The 25,602-nt window shown below is 39.1% G+C and overlaps 1 protein-coding gene across 2 annotated transcripts in view; it reads left to right on the top strand.

Moving 5' to 3' along the window:
* Positions 1–5,615: 5,615 nt before the first annotated feature.
* The window catches only part of HTR7 (5-hydroxytryptamine receptor 7), a 30,306-nt gene continuing 10,319 nt past the window's right edge, over positions 5,616–25,602 (top strand). The window contains exon 1 of one of the 2 annotated variants that reach the window (XM_041415663.1): positions 5,616–6,530. In XM_041415663.1, coding sequence (XP_041271597.1) covers positions 6,004–6,530 — 527 coding nt within the window. In that variant the 5' untranslated portion in view covers positions 5,616–6,003. The remainder of the gene's footprint in view (positions 6,531–25,602) is intronic. The other variant, XR_005953466.1, reaches the window with a different exon arrangement.

The raw sequence follows: 25,602 nt of genomic DNA, 5'->3' as shown, positions 1-25,602 counted from the left end.
AAAAATCAAAATCAATCTCTTCTATTTATAGTGTTGTAGTTATTCTCTTCCCTACAATGCCCCCAGCTGCCATGTCAAAGATATCCCCTGGCACGGAAAAGGACTGAGGAATTCTCACAGGCTGATAATCCAATACATGTTCGTTGTGTAGCATTGCCACAAAAAGTACTAATATTGTTCTACTGCTGGTAAATAGCACAGAATATGTAAAATACAAATGGAAATTCTCAGCAGGTGGTTTTTGGTGACTTAGAGTGGCTGCTGAAGACAGCAAGTCTGCAATTCCTGTCCAACTTCAGCTGGCCAGACCAGGGAGTCCTTCGCCTTTTCCATCTTCAAATTGGGCTACATGCTCACCAGAGGAAGTCTGCGGAGTATCTGGAGCCCTAAATTCTTAATAAGTCAAAAATGCTTCTAACCAAGGCCAAGGCTGCTGCCAAACCCTGAACATCCCTCCTTACAGGGTCTGACCTTGATGCAGCTTGTGCCAGCTGTGTGCACAGGACTTGTGGGGAGCTGGGACTCATATCTACCAGAGATCACTTGGTTAACAAAGTATGGCTGAGAAACAACAGTGCTTTCTTGGCGTGTTTCTGGACATCCTGCCTGATGAGTTACAAATACCTGGGATGGTGGTAGCAGAGAAGCTACTTGCAGGTTGCAGACACTGCACTAGGAGTTGAAGCAGTTTTGAGGGTCAGTAGAAAATAGCTCCCACATCTGTATGGCAGGAAAAATCCACATCACTCTGAAAGGGGTAAAACCCCCCCAGCTAGTAAACCATTGTCGTTCATGCCACATCTATGGCAGCATTTTTTTCTTGACAGTATTAGATCAAGATACTTCAATAAAGAAGCTCTGTTTGAGCCCATCTGCACCTGTAAGGTGCTTGCCTGTTACATTACATCAGCCAGTACTGCTTCTCTGCCAGCCATTTGAACAAGCAGCACAGCCTGAATGGTATTGCCAAGGTTTTTCTTCAGTGTGTGTGAAAATGGAACAGCTCGAGATATTATTCCAGGTTTTCTTTGGCTCAGTGTTTGATGTAACTTGATTTGTCTTAATGAATGTAAAAAGCGATCCAGAAGCATGTATCAGTTATTTCTGAATGGCCCTACTGCAACAGTGTTCAGAGATACCAAAGAAGATTAAGCAGCCTTTGTGTTTGGCAATATACAAGCAAAAGAAACCTTTCACTGATGTGCTTAAAATGGAGGACATTTAAACAGATCTTCATGTATAAGATCTGCAGAACCCTGTTTGCTGTAATGGTGTAAGAATCTCCATACAAAGCACTTTTAGCACCAGGTATCACAAATCATGTACTCAGAACCGTGCACAGCTTTATTTCCTAGTTATTCTTTAGTTATTACTGCTTTTATTTACACCAGCCCCAGTGGTCTGGGGAGAGCTTCCTTATGGTTCTCACTGTTAAGCTGCAAGCTTCTAACTTGCTTTGTTTCATTACTGTCCTGAAGTTCTCCTTGGTGAAAACAGATCTCCTCACTCCAAGTGCTTCTTGATGCACTTAGACCTCAAGACAGGCCTTTCAGTAAATTTTAATGCAGAAACTGTCACAATTCTTCTAATATGTTTTCAATGGGAAGCCCATGGTAGCAACTGTTAAGGTTTTTTTCCTTTGGTTCTGCATTTGGCACTTTTTGGGCGCTAAGATTTTATTTATTATTATCTGCCTCAGCAACTCAGTAACATGTCACAGTCACTTTTATCATAACCTCATAACCTCCATAAACTCCAATGTAAAGGTACAGGTGGAATTTTCAGAGTTGGGAGCTCTCATTTTGAGTGATACAGAATTTTAAGCATAAATGTCACCTTAATTGTCCACTTTCTTTTCAGATGCAAGCTTGCTGTTGTTAGTATTTGCTGGTTCCAAAAAAGGGAAGACATAATTTCATATTTAAGTTGCACAGATGAAAGTATTTATTTTGACAATGGTAAGAAATGGCCAAATATGGAAATAGTTACCTCTCTGTTTTACTGCCACAGAATGATGATGATTTATCTTCACAAAGGCAAGAAAAGGCAGAAAAGAACAGTGCAGCTGCAACATATTTGCTAGAAATTAGACAAGTGTTATTTGCTAAAGAGTACATGCTGGGAATAAAAATCAAGGTTTCAGTAATAAAGCAAAGCAAAGCAAAAAAAGGAAAGGAAAAAAAGAAAAGAAAAGAAAAGATGACAGACAAATGAAAACAACCATTTAAGGAGATAAGCTCTCTTAGGCAAGGAAGGACAAAAGAGGGGGTGATAAGAAAGAACAAAAGAATAAGAAAAATTTCTGATCTGATTGTTTATTGCATTGCATACTCATGTTACCTTCCTGCCATGTGTACAATATTGAATGGTTTATGGGGAATGTAGCAGTGTCTTCAACTTTTTCAGCTAAGAGCAGGGCTATTGTTTTCTAGAGGCAGCTGTGTGAGGGGAGGTGTTGCCGTGCTGGGCTGTCAGCGTTTTCTCCTCTGCTGCTGATGCTCTTGCACTGTGTTCCTTGACCCATTTCAGTCAGGATCCTTCAAGTTAGCACAGACCTGCTGTCTTGCAAGCATCAAGTCCTCCAGAGAGGGATGAAGGATCCAGGATTTAATGCAAGGTTTTTCAACATAAACACTTTGATAGATACAGTCTGGCCCCACTAAATCAAAATTTGCTTGGGAAACTGTATTTCCTTGGCTATCCTTAATGACCTGTCTTACCTTATCTCACTAACGTGACAGCAAAGAATTGATAGCGATAGTCACTGCTATAGTATGCACTTAGTATCAATAGCAAATGCTGAAGATGTTATGTGATTAGCACTGTTTCTGGAGGAGGGGAAAAAATTAAACATAGGAGTTAACTACTTAGGGAGAGGGAAAAAAAATCAAAGTAAAAAGTTCTCTTGCATTTTTTTATCTTTTTATAATCTGAATTTTTTCTATACAATAATAATAAAATACCAAAGGTGAGATTTGCAAATAAAGTTCATTATCAAATATTAACAAAATAGTTTAGCTTCACTAAGTGCAGAAAGAATGGGGAACAAAGGACTTAGCACAGAATTGGAGGTATATGGAAATATTAAGAGGCTTTTATGCATAGAGAGCCTAAATTACTCAAAGGACGGGATTTTACTAAACCCAGACAGAAAAATGATTTGATTCTATTTTTTGAAGCCTAATGAGAGGTGAAAAAGTAATTTCTTGGGTAGAGAACAAATGTCAGCTTGTTATTCTTGACACCTAATTGGACATTTGTTTCAATTCTGTATTCTGTCTGGAACAACATGTTAGAATTTTTAAATAGGATCACTGAAGACAAAAGTGGGATGTACCCTTGGAAAGATGGAGTCCTACTTTCCTTTGCTGTTATTTTAAGTGCCTAGAATAGATGTCATCTCATGGAGTGATGGACTCTCTATGCTTTTCCAGACACTGGCCATGTGAAACCCTCTAAACCCTCGTGGAAAGCAGCTCACCAATTCAGCCCAGCATGGGAAACTGGAAGTTATTTTAGGTGTGTCCTAGTAAAAACCTTTCAAGGAGCATATTTTAGAGAGGTGTCAGCTGCTTTGTCTTGCCAGGGTTTTTCACATCTTCTCTGCAATAGTACATAAATCCCTCTCTATAATGGCACCTAAATTGATTTAAATTGTTTTGTTTCTTCAAAGGTAAGATTACAACAGCAAATTTAAAGAGTGGTAACATGGCCTTTGAGAAGGAAAGAAATCAGGTGATTAACTTGGAATGAACTGTAAGGGAATTTAAGATACAGAACAAAAGGTTCAGTCCTACTTTTGGGTTGGAATGGGTAGGAGTGATCCCTACCCTACCAAATGATCCTGTGTATCATCCACTGAGAACATTTAGAGCCACATCCCAGAAGTGTATTGAAAAGCTGTCAAGAAGAATGACTGATTTAATGAACTGTGTTAATGCATTTGCAGGAAGCACCAGATTATAATTTGCTCTGCCTTAGTGACATTTTAAGCAACTGAAAAATTGGTTTTACTGGGAGTATTAAACTGTACAATTTTATCAGCTTTTGTGATAAGAATCTATTTTGAACAAAATTTACTAAGTTTCTAACTCCTTAGCTGTGCTTCAGACACTACTTTTGAAAAATATGTCTAACCAATAAGGAAACATTCTGTCTCCAAGTTTTGCATTAATGTTTTAACTTAGATATATCCTTGCAATTTCTAAAGACCTTTTTCTTCCTAATATTTGCTTAACTGAAGAGGACAAAATACTTCATTTATCACCTGGTGGGCTAACTCACCTGAAGCTCAACATATTTTGGGTGGTTAAACAGGGATTTTTATTTTGTGATTTTGTTTTTTTTTTTGTTGTGATTGGACGCAATAAAGCAACTAACAAAGTGTGGGGAAACACTTGACTGAACAGGAAATGGTTTCAACTTGGTAATGGTCAAAGAGCTGCCCAACAAGATCTCATCCTTATCATTGCTTATTTTATTATCTTAGTCAAATCAAGATGTGGGGTGGTAGGGAAGGGCAGCAATTGAACTACCAAACCCTCCATTTCTGACCACAGGAGGCATTGCCTGTGCTCAGTCTGTGTTCTGTGAATCAAGTATGCAAGCCTCAGTTGCTATGGATTTGTGTTTCACTAGTCTGTAGGGACTGTTAGTTGAGGTTTTTGGTTTTGTTTTTTTTCCCCCCAATAACTGGATATTAATTAGGTTTGTCTTCAAAGCAGATTTTAAAGTCAGTATAATGTGCAACCATCCTAGAGCCTTTCTTACTACTGAGCCACACAAACAGTTCTTCCCTGTCCTGCACATACTTAAATAAAACTTTCTTTCTTTCAAGATCTCCCCTCATTTAAACCTCATGGTAATTGATACATCTGGGACCAATGCTTTCCATTCCCTCTCCTTCTCTAGTTCACCTGGCTTCTGTCTCATGTTGACAATGTGAGGGACACTCAGGAACAAGTGTTTCTTGGTTTTAGTCCTTACTGTCTGGCATCATGTTGCTATATCACGGGGTGTGATCTTCTGCTGGCATCCCATGGGTAACACACAATTCAAACAGTTAATTTTTACCCCACTTGGAGGCAAGAATAGAACTTAAAGAACTGAGAAAGCTAGTGAATCCCAAAAATTGGCTTGTATCTAAGAGTCCAGGGAGCCTACAAGAAAAGCAGGTAATTCAAGCAATAGGAGTTTGTTGGTTTTAGCTTTACAGAAGGAATTACACACGGAGCACCGAGTAAATTCAAAATCAGGGTACAAAAATGTGAATAAAAGAGAAAATATAGGCGATGGTATTCACATCAGCTTATTATGAAGAAGAATCTGCAAGCTTGGATACACAGAGAAGAGCTTACATAGCCGGGACGCGCCGCAGGGCTGTGCCGGAGCCGGCAAACCGAGAGGCTGGAACCCCGCTCCGGCCGGAGCGCCTCCGCCTGCGGCCGCCTCTGCGCCGGCCGCGGCACCCGCCCGCAGCCTCCCGGCGAGACCTGTGTACACACACACACACACACAAATATATATATATACAGGGGGTTCCCAGAGCGCCCCTCGCTTGGGGCGGCCGCGAAGGAGAAGCCTCGGGAGGAGCCGGCTCTCCGGACTGCGGGGAAGGGGCGCACCGCCACCTGCAGCTCAGAGGGCAGGAGGGAGAGAGAGGCGGAGCGGTTCCCATCCCGTCGCCTGTCGCCTTCGGGAAGCAGCCGCGGGTGGCAGCGGGCGATGGGCGCGGGTGGGAGGGAGGGAGCGGCCGCCACCCCCGCCCGCCCCTCTGCCCGCGGGCTGGGGGCGATAGCGCCGTGCCCACCCCGCGGCCACCCGGGATGCGCCGCGGGCGAGCCCGGCTGCCCCGGGGCAAGTTGAAGGCTGGGTCCCCACGGGCCGCTCGGCCGGCTGCGAGGGGGCGGGCGGCGCCGGGCGCCCGAGGAGGAGCCCGAGCATCCCGGCGCCGGGGACAGCCGGAGAACGGGCGGAGAGGCTTCATGGGCTGCTCACGCCAACATGGTGCTCGCCCTCAACGGCAGCCACCTCTACGGTAACCTGCGGCCCCTGGTCCTGGAGGAGCCGCGGGCGCTGAGCGGCGGCAGGATGATCGCCGGCTCCTGGCCCCCGCGCAGCCTGGCGAAGCTCGGCCCGTCGCCCCCCCCGTCGGCGCTGCCCACGGCGAGCCCCCTCCCCGCCAACGACTCGCAGTGCGGGGAGCAGATCCTCAGCTACGGCAGCGCGGAGAAAGTTCTCATCGGGGCCGTGCTCTGCCTCATCACCCTGCTGACCATCGCCGGCAACTGCCTGGTGGTGATCTCCGTCTGCTTCGTGAAGAAGCTGCGGCAGCCCTCCAACTATCTCATCGTCTCGCTGGCCCTGGCCGATCTCTCGGTGGCCCTGGCCGTCATGCCCTTCGTCAGCGTCACCGACCTTATCGGCGGGGAGTGGATCTTCGGGCGCCTCTTCTGCAACGTCTTCATCGCCATGGATGTCATGTGCTGCACGGCCTCCATCATGACCCTCTGTGTGATAAGTATCGACAGGTGAGAGCGCCCGGCGCCCCGAGCCCTGCCCCGGCCTCCCGCCGCTCCGGGGGACCGGCCCGCGCCGCTGCCCGCAGCCCCGGGCGGGGGACCCGCACTGAGCGGTCCCACCAGCGCTCTCCTGCCTCCTCCTCCGGGTCCCTTGGAAATGAGCCGTGCTCAGAGCAGGGAGCGAGGCGAGTGCCGGCCCGCAGCCTCTCTGTTCGAAGGAGCCCGCCGGAGCACGGTGAGCTGCCGCCCGGACGCCAGCCCGGGTGCCTGGCTGTCCCCCTGGGTAACTTCCTTGCTGCCACTCGGGAGCCAGGCTGTCAAAGCCAAACCGGACCTAAACTGTCAGCGTTTACCATGGCTCTATGCAAGTAAATAGGGCATTTCCAGCTGCTTTAAAATTTGGAACATATGTCTTTAAATTGCTTTATACCACAGGTAGATTTGAGCTGATTCTTTCAAAGTGGCAGTGCAGCCTCACTGGGTTCAGCAGAGTTTTACCAGACCAGAGAAGATGCAGTAATTATAGCTTCCTAAGTTTTATCTTTATTCTAGGACAATCCCAGAATAGCTCAATTTAATTTCTGACAAATAATGTTTTGCTTGAAGGAAAAATTGCTTTCAAACGTTTGCTTTTTAAAAATTTGCATCTGTTGTCTTAAAATCCAAGTTATGCTCACTGGCATTTAGCTTCTTGCAAAAGATACAGTCACTGGAGCAACAAGGAGGTGTGTACACACTGCAGAAGAGTATCTTAGATGTTCAGTTCTGATGGAAAGCCATACTAAAGAGCCCACGTTTGCCTGTGTCAGTGCTCTGCAGAGGAAGGCTGACAGATCCTTTTTTCCATGCAGGTTCTATTCTAAAGTAAGTTGCAGCCTGTAGCTTCCCTTTTCCACAGCCTAAATTCTATGACAATAGTTTTAACAGCTAGAAGGTAATTTTTTCATTAAAACTTCACACAATTGGCTGAAATTGAAAAACCTTGTAACTAGATTTTATAAGTAGTTTACCAACTCTATATCCAACAGCAGCCTTGACTATTTACTTCAGAAAGTTTTAAGAAAAACTCTGCATTAGGTTTCTGCAAAGCAAGAATCTTTCGAAAGATATTCCTACAGTAAATGGAAGTTGTTTCGTATAAGGAAGCATCACAGTTTGTGTTAATTTCAGAACTTTAATTTCTGTACAAGCATCCTCTACTTTCGTACTCCTTATTTTGTGACCTCTGTATTGGCCAGCAGTTATCTGAATGCCTCAAAGCATCTTGTGGCAATGAAATCCATATTCAGACTTTGTCAGTATCAAATGATCTGTGTTCTTGGTGTTGCTTTGATTTTTAAAATTGCTGTTACATTGACATTTGCTTAATTTTAATTTATCTAAGTTGATTTTAAGCTTAATTCCTGTATTGCAAGAGAATATGGATAGGTTTATCTACCTTCCCAATGTTATTCTCTGCTTTTCTATTCTATTAGTAAGATAGGTGATTTCATTTTTACACTCTCTCCCCATTAAGTATTTCTATTCTTTTATTGTTCTTGTGTCCATCTCTGAGCTCTCCATCTCCATTTCTACCAACCTTTTGAAAACAGGTTAACAAAATTAATCTTTCTTAAGGATGTGTGATGATTCACACTGTAGCACTGGGCTTTTGCTCTTTTCTATTTCTTAATTTAACATTGGAGGTCACTGCTGTGTGCTGAACAGGGGCTTTGACTGAACTGGTCACGTTGATGACTGCATCTCTTGTTCTCTCAGTTCTCTCACCACTCCCCTCTCCTCCTAAAATACTAACAATAGATATATCTTTGTATTGAGAAAGAACATAACCTCTTGTAAATGGCTGATTTTCACCAGCTAGTGCTGATTTAAACTAGAATTATTTTCTCATCTTTGTGTTCTCGGTTCTTTCACTGAATGTTTGTTGAACACCATCTCTTCATAATTCATTATACTGTTGTCTACTACCTACTTGAAATTAAAATTCTGTGACTTATGATGCTTAACCTCTGTCACCCAAATCCATTATATAGTTGAGATAGTAGGTATCACAAATAAAAGGAGACAAGCCAGCAATTCATTAACAAAATGTCTCTACTACTCAGCAGTAAAGAATTAAAAAATCTCCATGATTTGTAATCGTATTTAAAAATAATTAATCTTATATTGCTGTAACACTGCTAAGCCAGGCCAAATATTAGTTTTGGATATTAAGAAATCTTTGAATAGTGCATATCTACAAAATATGCAAAGCAGGGAGGCAGTATGAAAAGCAAATGTGAATGATGAAATGTTGCCAGTGTAGCTTTGATGGTAATGGTGCTGTCATATTGGCAGCTGTTCTTACACATGTGTAGATAGAAAATCCTTGAATGATCGCTGAGGAAAATTTATCTCTGAAAACACATACCTCCAGTTTAAGTTTTGTTTGTGGTACAGGAGCTGCAAATCACAATGTATACAGTGCATAAGAGGTTCAGACCATTTTCACGAGGTCCATTTTTCCAAGGCTTTGGTGAAACAACTTCCATGTTTTCTATTATGTAGGAGAAGAAGATTACCAGTGATACCTCCCTTACTAGACTTACTATCTCAGGGCAACTAATACAAATACAGGATTAGGAAATTTCAATCAGAAATTCAGAAGCAGAGAATGTGAATGAAATTCACTGTCCTTCAAGTTGGCCACTTTCCTCAGAGGCATTTAGATGTACTTAAATCTTGAATATCCTGGGGTTACATGGGGGACATTTCTTTAGGAAGCAGGGTTAAGACAGGACAAAGAAGGATTTTTGAAATATAATTAGAAATTGTGCTGTCACCTGTCTCTTTAGGGCACTATAGGAACCTTTTGTTGTGATCCAGTAACATCTCTCCTGAAGTAAAAGATGAGGCTGTTGCAAGCAGTGCAGAGAGAACAAATAAATTGACTATTTAAAAATTTGTTGAATCTCTAGATTCTTCCTGAAGCAGATACGAGAATCAGGTATATAGTTGATAGTTGAAAGAATATTACTATTGAAATAATCTTAAAGAATCAAATTTGTTGCAAACCGCTAGGCAGGGTTTGTGAAGAGAAATAATACCTTCCATTAAACAAACAAGTTAGGAAAACAGAGGCTTTGAGGAGCTACCAAGGATAAAATGAGTAAATTGAAAAGGCTTTTTGATTTGTTTCCCTTGCACAAATATGTGCTACTCATCTTATGCCACTGAGAGCACTGAAATGCCAGCAGCTGGCAAGCCTATTGCTCACAGAGAGATTTTGCTGCACAGCCCTTAGTGCTGGATGTGGTTTTTAGCTGAATATATCAGCTTCTGAAAGAAGCATATTAGCATAGGGTATACAAATGGGCTGGTTTCATCCTGTTGGAAAACCTTTTTTTTTCCTAGTTAGACACACCAAACACTTCTTGTATGTTTTAAGTTGCTTCTATTCTAAGTTGTGCAAACTATAAGGGTGCAAAGTAGATGTTAGTGTGATATTATGTGCATATCTAACTGTGCACAGGGTGCACAAGGAAGCAGCTAGGTTGGAAAGGTTCTTTGATTATCCACAAAGATCTAAATTTGTGGAGATTTGGACTATTGTGCTTTTCTTCAGATAATATCTTCCCATTTGTTCCACAACATAAAAACCTTCACAGATCTTTGTCAGGGGGACATGAGATGAACATATATTTTAGATATCTCTATCTTATTGAAGCCCTCACTTTGGAGGAAGGCTGTCTGCTTGCAGGCAGGTCTGTCAGAACTAAAACAGATGTAATGGAGAGACAAGGGTATTTATGCCTTTTCAAATTTTTTGAGGATTAAACAGGCAATGATACTCAGCCAATGATTACCTTTGCTATTCCCTCCATCTGTGATACGAGTATTAGCTCTGTAGTACGAGCTACAGAGACTTTTGCAGGAAAATGGAACAGAATTGAATTCTTCTTTAGGAATTTCCTATTAGTGTGTTGGGATATTTTTTTCTTTTGCTCTTAAGGCTCCGCTTTTCTGGTTCTGAATTAAATAGATTATATCACATCACAATTCCTTTATGTTCTTTATATTTAAGAGTGAGAAAACATTAGGAGTAAATTATGAGGGGTGGATACAAACCACATATTAGTGGGGAATGAAAAAATAAAGGGAATTAATTGTGTTTGAACTGGTGGTGTTTTCATGCTGATTCATCATGCTGTTCTGACCCAAGATAGCTACAGAAATGCTGTTTTGGAGGGTATCCACAAGATAACTGCATAAGTAGCAATTTTTAATTCAATTTAAAAATAGTTTTTTGGCTTAGAAAGTGATAAAGAAACGTAACTACTCAGATGCAGTTGAAGAATTATAACACTTTCTCCACACCCACACAAGTAATGAAGCACTTTTTTGGGAACTTTTCCAAATCTATCTTGGCCAACAATTCACGAGTATTCCAGGCTTCCATTAAATTGATGAGGATTTAGAATTTCTATGCAAATAAATGTGCCTTTTTGTTGATCTTGAGATTTTTTTCTACAAGGATCAGCTCTCTTTCTCTGCCTGTGTTCTCACAATCCAAGTATGAGTACTTATGCTTCTCCTTAGAATGTGTCAGTCCCAAAAGTTCACTGGCTTATTGAGTCCTCATTCCATGTCTAGGAACTGTGCAGATCTCAAATTTCCTTAGAGGAAGAATTTGGAACAAAATTTAAATAAAGATTTAAGCACTTTCAATAGAATCCAGATGTCTAAATTCTACCTACATCCCAAGCTGACAATATGACCTGAAAACTGTTAGCAATTTGCTAAATCTAATGGCATGGCTTCCTATTTGCTATGAAGACTTTTTCTGCCTCAGTGCCATGGGTGGAAAAGTCAGCAGTCTGTTGTGCCAATCCTGCTCAGATCACTCACAAAATCCATGCAATATATATGCAGAAATAGCTATGAAAAAAACCTCTCTGTAATATATTTTGGATCTAGAATAAGCGTAGACAGCCACCAGTAGTGCCACTCATGAGATTTTGTTTAAAATATATATATATTTACTCAGAAATAACTGAGAAATGAGGAAAAACCTAAAAGGAACTATAGGAAAAGTGTGTGATGAAGTTATTGCAGTTAAAGTCTATACTGCAGAAAAAAGTTTTGAGACCAGTAGAGCAGCTAATTGCTAACAACAGCCACCCTCACAAGAGCCATTTTCTTCATTGTTTAGCCTGATGAACAACAGTACTCTTTTTGTGCCTATAAATAACTTGCCTAGCTTATGAAAGACACAGCATTGATAAACTAAACTGAAGTGAAAAAGAACAGATTTGGTCTTACTCCTTTCCATGTAGTTTTTCTAATGCAATCTGTTTAAAGAATGTTCCTTAAGCTGATGTAGTTTCTTTTTTGCAGAGAATTTATTGCTGAACACTTAGCAGTCTCCATTTCATTATTTATGTGTAAAAAACCATACGACATAAATTTTTGGTCCAAAATTCAGAGATGAAGGAGTTCAATTGGAAGTTGGATGCATTAAGCAGTATAAGGCTGTTCAATGTTTATCTGTCACTGAGAGCCCACTCCAAAAGCATAAATTAATCTGGGGGGTTTTGTTGCATTACCATTACCCCATTTCTTTAGGTACCATTCTGTGACATCCTTGGGTATTGTTTCCCACGTCACAGGAAAGAGATGCAGTTACTTACAGAGTAACCAGATTTTAGCCACAAGTATTGCTTTATTATGTCTATGCAGAGAAATTATGCTTCACGAGCACACTGCCAGATGCACAATAAGCAGGTGGGAATCAACAAATAAAATATATTTTCTAAAGCAGATGGGCTATTTTTTGAAAGCTTGACAGAGGAGAAAGGTTTTGACATCAAAACGAGTGGAAGTTTTGTCCTTTTGCAGAGGAAAAAGGCATAAATCTGAAGTTTGCTGGATGTGTCTTGTGTCTGCAGAGTAGAGGCTGACAAAGTTTGGGAAGCTAAAAGATGCTATAGAAAAAAACCCTATGGATTGGTTATTCTCTTGCTGTTTTACACTGGATGCATTTAAGCAGTGTTACTGCAAGGGAGTAACAAAGTGTGGAGGTGCCAGATAACCCAGAGGTGGCAGTGCAGAGGGGACTGCAACTGGTAATTTTTGAGGTGCATGAATGGGAACTTATAGCTCAGTGAATTTCAGGAGGTTTGAGAGTAAACCACATTTATCTGAATGCCTTTTCTTGAAACTGGATGTTGCATTTCCCCCCCACATTTGAAACTATCTTCTGTTTGCTCCTACCAGGGTTTAAGACTGGATGAGTTTTCAGAAGTGATTTTGGGGTCTCTAATTCTTGGGGGTTCATCCAGACATTTCAAAGGAGCCTGATAAGTCAGAGGTAAGGGAACATTAATTCACATTTTTGCCAAGCAGGGCACTCTGGAGACATTTAAAAAGTGATTTCTTTCCTATCAAGGTAACAAAAATAGTTTCTGTAAGGTTGGATTTGCTTCAAGATTCACAACAAAAATGCAATTCCAGAAACACTTCTCTTTGTTTGTGAAGGGAGCTCTCAAAAACATATCCAAATATAGTAAAAAAAAAATGCAAATGCTTATCATACTGGCATGATGTGTCATGTAACCTGATTACACTGGTATCAAAATATATTTTCTTAGTGTTTTTCTTGAACTGGATGAGTATCACAGAATGAAACATCAAAGCTTTTGTAGTTTTGTACACTGAAACAAGATTACTATATCAGTAGTAGCATGCTCACACAAGAGTCTAGAATAACAGAAATTAATCAGGGGATGTTTTCACTTTCCTGAATTAATTTTCTGTGAAAATTATTTCTAAACCTCCCTGAAAATTATATAAAGTATCTTATTCCTTTTAGTGAGACACAGTGTTATATTTGATATTGTTGTTGAGTTTGAAATATTTAATCAGAAATATTTGTGTCAAATTTTGAAACTTTCTTCATCTGCAGTTGATAAGTACATATGGCACTGTCTGTCAGCTACAAACACCTCTTTTTTTTTTTTTTTTTTCTCTCAATATATAACACACAGATCTGGTCCTTCCTCTGTGGATCAGAAAGTCTGAAGAAAGCTGGCCTTAGTAGGTCTTGTATGAAAATAAAGAGCTTTAGAAATCGTTGAGTCTGCTGAGGTGCAGCTGTCAGAAGAAAGACTGGGCAGCAAAATCACAAGTTCTGGTATCTGCATGCCCAAAGCACAAGTATCAGAAAACAGTGCTCACTGCAGTTCTGGTCTAATGGTCACTGCTGTCTGTAAGGTGAGGATAATTTCTTTCACCTGGAAAGCTTACAAGTTTTAGTTTTTCTTATTGTCCTGGACAGCCAACTATTTCTAAAGGATTGAATAGTATATATATATATATATATTCATATATATACTGGAAAGAGGCAAAAAACAGCTACATTTTTTTAAACAATCTCTTACTGCAAATTTTCATTTTCAAACATCCCAGGATTAAATATGTCATAGTGAAAATTTGTTTTTATTCTGTTTGAATAGAGCAAAATTAGACAGTGAGCGTCATTGATTTTCTTTTTGTACCTTGCTGTTTATTCAAGGCTTTGTATAGAAATCTAGATTATCTGATACATCTGCGTGGTTCTGTACATATTAGCATGTATGCAAATCTGGTGGTGATTCACTTCTAGCAACAAACATGGCTTTTGGGTAGTGCACAGACAAGAATGAATTCTCTAGTAGTGCAGAACAGAGATGTGCATGGAAATCAAATCAGTACTGAGCATATTCTTTCTGTCTATCGTGGCCTTTGTTATCAAATGGGAGCTAGCACAAGACACCGCTGAAGGGGCTTTATTTCATCACTGATAGCTATTTCACTGCTAATTGTCATAATTCTTTAAAAACCAAACCAAAACACAAAGCCAAGAGGGATATTACAAAAATAACTTTTTAAAGTTAAGGAAAACCGAGGTGAAGTCTATTCTTAGAGGTACATTGTGTCTTGAAGAGAAAATTGGCAGCAGAGCTTTTTCCTGAGATATATCGAGGAGAAGGGTGGGATTTTGGTACAGTTAAAAACCTAAACCCAAGTTTTTTTAGCTTGTAGAAGTTTAAAGTGTAACCACAAGGAAGGTTTGTAATCTGACAAAAATCCATTTTTGTGTACAGTTCTTATGTCTCTTAAGGAGATTATGGGAAGGGCAGGCAGACCCATATGAAAGGTAACGTTTTTCTCACACTGGAAATTATTTGTCCTGCAGAGTGTGACAGCTTGAGAGGCAAGCAGCAGCTTGCCACATATTAGTAGTGGTGGAAAAACTGGTCAGGGACCAAGGGAGAATGGACAGAGCTTGTTGTATCTCAGGGTAAAATCAGAACTGGCAGCAAAGGCTTGCCTGCAAGAACAGTATTTTTGAGGCAGACTTATGTACAAAATTTTGCCTTTTTTTTTTTTTTTTTTTTTTCTGAAAACTCTCCAGTCTTTTAGGAAGAGATTGTAATTGGAGATCCAGGCAAACACATCATGAGGATGTGGTCTCTTCCCAATAACCTGGCATGGAGCTGTGCCACCTTCACTGCCACTGAATAATACTGATGCCTTGGTGGCATTCAAATAATAATTTCTTGTCAACCATATAAGTATCTGTAATCAGAAATATGGCCTATTGCTGCTGCAAGTGAAATTGGGCCACCAATAAAGAAGTTTAAGTGCCTTATTTATAAACTGTTTGCTTTTCATGAGATGTTTTGGAGACTGGGGACAATGTATTTCAACATATGGTTTGCAGATCTCTAGAGAGGGGCACAAAAGGTAACTGCAAAAATTCCAAGTCTGTAGCAGCAGTGTCTGTTCACTAGAGGACTGTTCCCATGAGAGAAAATACAGGAATTTTTAAATCAAAGTAAAGAATAGTGCCCTAGAAGATTTACTCTGATAACAGGTGTTCATTCAGAAATTGTCAATCAGTATAAATATGAGAAGGTAAAAATGGAAGGCATAAGTACAGATAACAGAGGTGTATGCTATTATCTAAACTTATTGCAGAATTTACAACCTGTCATCTTGAATATAAGCCATGAAAAGATGTTGTGATTGTCACGAAATATTTCAGATATACAGTACAATTTGCCAGAATAGTTTTCTGTAAGCAGTTCTCCATCTGTGTTGTTAAATTTTGTTTATTTTCCACAGAAGTGGACATTTAGCAAATCATTGAAATATTAAATTGCTGAACAAAGAATTTGTTGTCTGGCCATAAATTAGTTGGAAATATTTATACCCATGGCCCAAAAGAGCTGCTGACAAGATGCAAAGCTTTCCTTGAATAGTCTAATAAGATGTTTTGATGCTAAAAGTGGTACAGCTTTGGCTCAAAAGACTTAACTTTTGAATTGTTATGTACTGCAGTTTTCTTTTTACCCTAAATATCTGCACTTGAAGATCCACTTCTTATCACAAGCAGTTTCAGCAACAATAGTGATTGTTGTGTCTCAAGAGTGTATTGTCCCATATGAAAAAGCTATTTTTGCAAAATGAATATGGTCATTAACAGAACACAATATTGTTTTCTTAAAAAAATAACTGAAAATAAAATAGCATTGTGGACCATTTGTCTATGAATTAAACAACACAAGGAACTTAAAATTTCCAAAGCCTGTTATTTAACACAAAGCTTCTGCACTGCTACTGTTGAAATAAAGGGAGGACCTTGTCAAATGTCTCAAACACCTGCAGCTGCAGTGAGCTACCTGAGATGTCCAGCTGTGGTGATTCAGCCCACACTGATGCCAACGTTCTGCTCCTAAATTAAAATGAATGTTTGAGGTTTTCTGCCTGGCAATGAAGCAGTTATCATTGGAGGCTGTAGTCACAGAAATAAACCTTAGGTTTATCCACACAGAGTTGATGCCACCATATCTCAAAAGAACCTTAGAGTTGCCAACTTGTTGCTGAGGAAAAAAAAAGCAAAGGAAAGATATACTCACTGGGAGCTGGGAAGAGGGGCTGCATGCTTTCTGCTGATCCCACTTTTGTGGTGTAGCATCCTGTGTGGTGTAGCATCTGTAAAATGAATACAAAAGAGAGTTCTGGGATCATTGATAATCTTTACATCCTGCTAGCTTTAAAGATTTGGAGGAGGACATGATCTATCGTCAGCTGTGTTTCTGTTTTAGCACAAATGTGTAATTTTAAATTCTGAGGAATGTGAAAAGGTGTTGTGAAGGTATTGAGACCACACAATCACACACTGAGCTGGAAAAATGGGTATTTGTGAAAAATCAATACCTGAATCTGTCCTCAAATTTTGTCATTCTATATAGAAAGCCCAGGGGAAGAGAGCCAGAAACTCCTTTTTTGACAAGAAAAAAGCAAGAGGTTAATTTTGTAGATTGGATGTACTATATTTTCATGTCTGTGAAGTTGGTGGTAGCAGTTTGTGTTGAGCTGTGTTCTATATTTTAAAAATATTTAGTGTTGCAGATTTCACATGATTTTAAAAAGAAACAAAAACATGAAGGATGTTGCTGATAAAAAGAATACTCTGTAGTGGAAATTTGTTGTAGACAGGCCTGTGTTCATCTAGACAGAGAGGACACACTGTCCTGGCTAATCTTTCCCCAGGTTTCCTGTCTAGTGAGCTGTGAGCTTACTCGCAGCTGCCTTTACAAAGGTAGACCTGGTGACATCTTCAATGGGCAGTATGGACTCTTGGGGCTGGACTAAATGTTACTGTGCCAGCTGAAAACAGCCACACGTGTGGAACCTCAGCCTGGCACGTCTGAGCAAGACCCAGGAGATTCAAAGGTCGCTAGAGTGGAGCTGGATTTGTCAGCTAGAAAGAAATAGTGTCCAATTGGCCATTACTTTCTTCATTCCAAAGGCTGCTGGCAAAAATGAATAAATATTATGACAAATGAAGGACTAAATACTGAGGTTGGGAAAGGCTGAACACAGTTTTGTTGACTGCAGTTTGGGTTTTGCTGCAGTTACTTCTCACTTTCTTCATTCCAAAGGCTGCTGGCAAAAATGAATAAATATTATGACAAATGAAGGACTAAATACTGAGGTTGGGAAAGGCTGAACATAGAGTTTTATTGACTGCATTTTGGGTTTTGCTGCAGTTACTTCTTATCACTACATCTTTCTCTCCTTCTCCTTCAGTTAAAGGGCACCTGGGGCTCTGTATTTAGGGATTCTGAATGACTGCAAAGGGAAGAAATAATCATAAAGTAATATTAAATTCCTGAAAATGTTCTATTTCCCATTTATATAGAATAGCTCAACCTGACCAATTTATTTATTGATACTAAATTCCAAAATATTACTTAATGAGACATTTTGTGAGGAAAATGACAGCAGGCAAGAGAATTACACATGAAGGGAGAACTTGAGACTGGGTGTTTAAGCATGCTGTAAGGGAATATGTTACCTAAAATGAGTGCTAAGAAAATAAATGACATAGGGTTGAGAAGTGTGGTAGCTACAGTAAACTTTACATTCATTGGCATGAAAGATGATAAGACATGATAACCTCATTCTGTACCACATACTGGGCAGAAAATATACTGCTAAAATAGCGAGCTATTACACAAAATCACTGTTTATATAAGTTACAGGGGAGGAATCACCTTATTAATGATAGGTCACTGAAGCAAAAGGTTCTGCTGAAAAGGACTGTGAGCAGCAGTTTTCTAAAAGGTTCTTGAACTGTAGACACAATTTGATCTAACCTCCTGCCTTCCTTCCTTGATAGCTTCCCCTCATGCTGTGCTCTCTCCAGCCCACAACCTCTGTTCCAAAACTGGATATGATTTTTCCTGTGTTAAGACTTATTCATACTAGGAAGAGAGAAATTATTTTCTAACTGTAGGGGAAGCACCTCCAGTGTGCGTCTTTAAAAACCAGCCAGATAAACACTATACAAGATGTTTCATATGTCCCAAAGGTTTTGAAAGAATATTCTTGATGAAACCTGCTTTAGACTTGGGTTTTCCTCTGAATCTAAAACACTTTATTGATACAGTTTGTTTTTTGTCTGGCCAAGCTTGGGCAAACAAATAAAGCTTGAGGTCAACATTTATAATTTTCACATACCTGATCCAGTGGAACACAACAAAACTTTTGTGTGATTTACAAAAAAAAAAAAATCAGATCTGCCTTCAGGCCAATACAACTATGGATAAAGCCAAAAATGTCCAAGTAGTTTAGGTCTGTACTGAGACTCACCCATAATTGTACCAGTATTCCTTAGGGCTCTTGCAGAATTACTGTCATGAAGAAGCAAAGAGGAGAATTTGGACCTGGTCTTTCCAGCATTTTTCCTGTCTATTCAGAGAGAGGAAAAGAAAGAAGGGAGAGGGGGGAAGAAGTATTCTAGAGGGGGTTGTTCCTTAAGTTCTTTATCTGGAGACATTATGTTTAAACTGTTTGTATTCAAGGAAGGAAGAGAAGGGACGTAATATCAGCACACTGAAATAGCTATTCCCTGAGGATACTTTGTTTTAATATACTGGTATTAGCAGCTCAGTGGGCTGTGGTTTTTCATTTCATTCATCACTTATACTATGGAAATTTCTGAAATGTTTAATTTAATTGTATTGAAGACATCAGTCATGATTTTCTAGTTAAAGTTGTGGGAGGCTTTCATTTTGAAACACTATTATAACTTTCAAAATAATTCCTTTTAAGCTGATGTTTAGTATCAATCCAAGCGTGACTCATGTAGTGAAGTTGGAGAAAATCACCTTAGCCATTTCTGCTTTATGGTAGTCATTGATTAAGAAACAAAAGACGGTTTTTCATAGCTCTGAAATCGAGCTTCCACACATTCTCTGACAATTCCCCTGGGTGTGGGGGACAAGAGAGTTGAGATGGGGAGAACACAAAAGGAAAATGAGGATTTTCCAGTTCCTACCTGCAAAACATATTCTTTTCCATTTTTATTTTTGTTTATTCAGAAACTGCCTCTGTTGAAAAGAGTACTTCTCTTGAAGCACCAGCTCACTTCATCTGAGCTGGTGCTTCAGGAGACCAGACCTTTAAAGGGATCTTTAAGTCCCCTGTAACACTATTGAGCAAAATTTCAAGTCAAGCCTGATCCTCCCCCTGTAGCTTTCGGCCTCTGCTGCTCCTCAGGCTCACTGACAGCACCACCTCCCTCCAGTCATGCCACATCATTTACAGATTCATTTTCCCTTTTCAGAGTTACCCAGTTCTCCTCTAACATACAAAAGGCCACATGAGATAAAACCTCTTTCCTAGCTTTTTCCAACCTATTTTCCTGCGTGTTCAATTGCTAATGAACTCTGCATCACAACCAGACAAAAATAAACAAGAATGCAATTCCTCTTTAATTCATTTTCTAGAAGGGAGTTTTTCCTATGTTAGTCTCCCAGTGAGTACCAGAAGGTTAAACATCTTCTCTGCCCTCTCAAAAAGAGGCCAGGCATGTTAATAAAATGAAATACTGCATCATACACACATAAAAATGCATGTAAAAAACCCATGTAATTAGATGCTCAGGTATAACAGTTGACACGCTGTTGACAGATGCAAATGCACTGCATTTGTTTCTATGGGTCTACAATATTTTGGGATAATAAAAAGGGTCTCAATGTAGAATAAGCTGAAATGTGAATTGTGATAGAAATAGTGTTTTCTGATATAAATCCCCTTATTGAAGATAGCAAAAAACTGCCACCTTTGAAGATGTTTCAATTTTCCTTTTTCTCCTTGATAAAATGACTTAACAACTATTCTGAATGATACCACAGGGTATGAACCTGGATTCACAAACTTCTGCACTTGTGAAGCAGCTTGTGTATATATATATGATTAATTTAATGAAGAAATTTTCAGTAAATTAGATATTTCTTAAAAAGCCTGAGAAGTCTTTCTATAGGGGATATTCCTAAAATGTTACTAGTATGTGTTGTAAATCATACTTTGTTCTATATTTTGATTAATATAACTTTTTACTTAGGAAAAAAATTAGGAAAAACATTTTGACTTTCTTCTCACTCATTCCACAAAAATAAACATATCTGCATTAAATAAAGGATCTTGCAAACCTGGGAGCGGGTGTGTTGTGTGTGTGAAAAGGCAGAAGTGGGTAGTATGTCCCTGACACAGTTACACATTTTCTTTTAGAAAAGCATGAAAATATTTTTTATTTTCCCTCATCATTCCACATTGTTGAATAGTGTAAAGAAAAATGATTCTTCCATTGTGTGACTTGCCTGGATTGGAGAGCTTTTGAAGTGTTACAGATTATTTTCAAGAAGTGGAGTGAAAAGCACTTTTGAGCTCTGTATATAATTAATCCTGTGGCACTCAGTAAGCAAACCACACTTGTATACAGGAAACAAGCCATGATGAAACCCACAAAGCTGGAGTTCAGACATTTTTTAAAAATTTAAAAATAGTAAGTCTTCCATTACAGAATGCAACTTAATTCTAAATAATTTGTGTCCAAAACCTTTTCAGTTTTCAAATGTATCTGGTTTCTAGGAGGCTGGTGAGGGATTAAACAGGCTGAAATCCACCTCCTTCCTTATATCTCCTACATTAATGTCACTGGTGATGGTAGAAAAAGGAAAATATACAGGTACAATTCTCTTCAAAGAGTGTTAATAAAAGCATTTAGTCTATAATTTAGAATATTTATAAGGGTAGTTGCAAAATATTGGGTAGGAAATACATATTATCTAACATTCAGGCAGCGCTGCAAGGTAAACATCAGCAACTACATTTTGGGACTTTTTCTTCCAAGCAATGTATAATTTGCAGTGGAAAATGAAAGGCTAAAGAACTGGTTTGTCATGGAGCTGAGAACAAGATGTGACAGGTGATAAATGCTTTGACAGGCATGCAGGGTGAAAATGAAAGGCAAAGGGTGAGGGCAGGTAGAAGAAATTTGCCAAGGTCTGAAAGTAAAGAGTAACATGGTTTCAGAATTACAAGTAAGGTAAGAGAAGTTGAGTGGAAGGATGTTACATGCATTCTGGCAGGATGGGTGTTGTGTATTTCTTAGAAAGAGAGCAGAATGCATCCCCCTGTCTGTGGGGTGGATATCTAAGATTAGTAGGCGAAAATGAGGAAGGAAAAATACAGAGCTAACAGAGAAAGAGAAATAAGACAGCAAGAAGAGGAAATAAAAATGAGTAAAATAAAAATGAGCAAAAATAAATAAGAAAAATATGAAGCTGTAGAGTTATACAATATGAAAGGAAGAAAGCCCAGGAAAGCACAGAGAAACTAAAAGAAATGTATGAGAGGAGAAAGCAGCCTTCTACTATGCAAATTGCATTCCTTTAGAATGAAGTTATTTAATTTTGATTGACTTAATCCTCCCCCACTGCCAGGAAAGCCTACACTTCTTGAATTAATCAAAAATAACCCCCTACAACGATTTTTGAGAAAAAGAAAAATCAAGTCAGAACATTTACTATGTAGAATAAATTAAATATGTGCCCACTATAGCAGTGGAAATGAAGGTCATTCTATTATAAAAATAATTTAAGAAAATACATTTCATTAAGAAGAAATTAAGAAGAAAAAGGGGAATAATTTAAGGTGTTACCCTTAAGAAGCAAAAGAAGAATAATGTAAGAAGGGAGAAGAAAGAGGGGAATTAAGAAGAAAAAGAGGAATAATGTAAAGTGTTAACCTTACTGAAAGCAAAACAAGTGTTTTATTCTCATTTTTTCAAATAACAAAATTAACACATCACCATTTCAATTACAATAATGTTGAGATTTTATGAAATGTGAAGCATAAGCATCTAGAAGAATAGATATCAAAACATACATTTGAGATCTATATTTGTTGATTCACCATCAGCTGAGAAGGATGAAGCAGAGCTTTCTAGGATTTCTAGCAATTAAGATGTGGAAGCTGACCACTGTGCTAAGAATTTATAAATTGTGTACTAATTCACAGCAGAGGAACAATGCAACATTTAACTACAAAGAACATAGAGCTAATCAAAGTATTTTTCTCTCCACTGTGTTTTGATTTTGTCAGTTCTGCTGTCTCACTCTACCATTGCCTGATGTTTTGTTTAGGTTTTAAAGTGACCCAATTAATATTCTGAGTGGTTTCATATATGCATATAAATTAGTAAATTTGAGCATTTCTGCTAAGGAGAAAAGTATTTTACTGCCTCTGAAATATCCTCCTCTTCCCAGGAAATGAACTGGCAGTGATCATGATGTGATTTTGAGCCAGTCTGTATTGCAGAAAAGTAAAGTACTGTTGTAGAATAATGAACAAGGTAATTGTCACCTTACAGCACCATAGCTGTGCACTGCAATACTCATGTCCCCCATTTAGACCTTTCCATGCTTCTGTTCTTTTACCTCTGTCTCAATTACTTAAGTATATGGTGGGAATAGTATTTCCCTGATCAATTTGTATGTTTGTATACCTTGTTTTATTTAAAAGAAAGTCCGAGGGACAGGGCATCTCTTGCATTGTGTAAATATATTTGAAAAGAAAACAGTATTTGCTAGGTGTTTTGACACAGCCATAACAGAAATAATAGATTTGGTATTTGTTTCAACTTGTTACATTTATATTTGAAGGAAAGGAAAAAAGTTATCTAGATATATTACTATACTAGAGAGAATATTTTGCAATGCTGGATAGATTTTAGGAATGGCATTTTGCTCCTATTCTTGTGAAGAGTCTCTCAATGTTGAGCTGAACCAAATAGAAAAATAAATTATGAAAAATGATGAGAGAATCATAGCCAATGAAGAAAAGCCAGTAGATCAGCACAATTCTTCAGAATAAGTTATTATTGCAGGTGAAATACAGGATGGGAGTCTATAGATGTGGGTTTGCAAAGAATTCCTGCAAGGAGATACATATTGAAGACAGAAAGCTTCTGTGCTAGAGAAACAGAGCAGCAAAGGAGGAAGCATTGTTGTGTCTTTGGAATAAAGCAGTTTTATGCCTCTTAAAATACAATGATAGGAGAACTGACAGAACCTCATATTAAGCACAACTTCTAATCAAATGGTAAGTGATAAAATATGTTGTGATTCCTGGCAGAAATAGCTGTAATACTCATCTGTATCATCTCCAGTATAATGTTTCTAGCGTTATTCCATTGCAATCCAATCTGCTTCATAAAGCATAGTCAGACAGTGAAAGATCTAATTTGATTCTGGAATCTGTTAGATCAAGTCTGTGAATTCTGAGACATAAATGTGGGCTAACTAGACTGGAATTCTACCTGTCTATAAAGTACATGGAGACCAGAAACAAAGGATTTACATGTGTGTACAACATTTGCATAAGTGATGCTGATGTCAGAATGCATTCAGTTTATTATTGAATTGGGCAGGAAGCTTCAAAATTGTATTAATTCTTTTAACTGTACACTTTTCTATTGCTCTATGACTTTGCTCATAGTGACAGGCAAGTCCTTGTGCTCTTTATATTTTAGCCATATAATGGAGCTAGGAAAGAAAGATTTAGGACACATGATCACAAATTGGACCATCCTGTTACTCTTTTCTTTCTGTTGTTTAAGTCAATATAGCTGTTAAGTCTCAGATTGTTTCCTGGATATTTCAAAAGGTGTGGGGACTAGACCCATCTGCCTATGTGATCATAGGAGTTTTTTTAGCCCTGTAGGACAAAAACTATTCTCTGTGGTCTTTGTAATGGATTGATAGCAGAAAAGGCAGAATGGAAAAGCTCACAAACTGAATTGTCTCAGGAACAGACCTATATAGTTGTAATGGTTTTACATTAAATTGTCTGTGACAATTTTTTGTCATTAAATGCTAACCATTTAGAGATTCCAGGGAAGAATTCCATATCACAGGGAATCACATTTTTGTAAAGCAAAAGGAAAGGATTTGTTCATTTACCTTTTACATTGTTGGTGTTCATCGTGTGTGGCAAATGGCAATTGTGTGCAGTGGCTGAAAGGAAGGAATTTTTGTCTACCCCTTTCCAGGTTTGAACAGAGCTCCAGAAAGAGGATGGGGTAATTTCTCCTCCCCAGAGCTGGGCACACTGTGTATGCCTCACACCTGAATGGGGCTGCAGCAGAACCCCCAGTGGGGAAGAAGAGACACTGAAGAAATCATGAGAGCAACCCAGGGCAGGGATGTGCCCATGTGTTTATACACATACACTTAACAAAAAGTTTACTCTGCCCTTCACCATTTGCTGTCTTTTTTGGTCTCTGCTGTTTACTATGAGCTCCCCAAGCAAGGGTCTGTTTTCCATGTACGTGATGCAGCAGAAAAGTGTTCGCATCACCCTTTTTTGCTGTATCAATTAGACAGCAGTGCCATCTTCTTCCTTCTCAGTGTTTTCCACTCACCCAGCACCTTTGGAGTGGCAGCAGAACGTGACTGCTGTGCGTGTTGTGCCTCTTGTAGGGCTGAAACAGCATCCTGCACTTCAGTGTTCTGCATGCAGCAGCAGGCAGTGCTGAATGGAAAATGCCATGACCAATTTAGAAGAAATAAAGGCCATTCATCTGCCTTTGGGGAGTAACCCAGATACAGACCTCACTGTGCTGGGTGTAACATGGAGAGATGCCCTGTCTGGCAGAACCACTGAGTCAAGAAATTCAGAGCAGGAAGAATACAAAATAGCATTGCCCTTCTTTTAAAAGTGAGAACCCAGGCACAGTTTCTTCTCCACCAAGATCAAAATGAACATCTGTGGCATGTGAAAGAAGCAAATCTCAGAATAACAAGTCTGAGACACTTCTTTCATGTGGGGGATAGTTGAGACACATTAAATGGGCTTTTTAGGGACTCTGACTTCAATCTTTCCCAGTAATAAGACCTCAAGGTGTTACATACACTTGAATATATTAAGTTCAGCTGATTAAGTATTTTTTATTAAAGTACCAGTTTAAGATTAAGCATTAAAAAGCATATTTTCCCACTGAATTTGACAATATTTTTGAAGTTCATGAATCTATTAAGCCCTGAACACTCTCTAGTGTATTAGACAACAGTAGTGATTTACATTATTTTGACGTTGCAAATGAGTTTTCAAGGGTAATGGATTTCATATAGAGAGATTAAAAGATAACATTCCTTCATTTGTGCCTGCTGACTTCTTTCCCCCTATCATACTACATTTAGCA

This window comes from Onychostruthus taczanowskii, unplaced genomic scaffold (assembly GCF_017590055.1).
Source record: "Onychostruthus taczanowskii isolate IOZ18803 unplaced genomic scaffold, ASM1759005v1 scaffold5, whole genome shotgun sequence".
NCBI classification, from domain to species: Eukaryota; Metazoa; Chordata; class Aves; order Passeriformes; family Passeridae; genus Onychostruthus; species Onychostruthus taczanowskii.
Note: the sequence above shows the minus strand (reverse complement) of the source record. Positions and strands in the feature narration are given on the sequence as shown.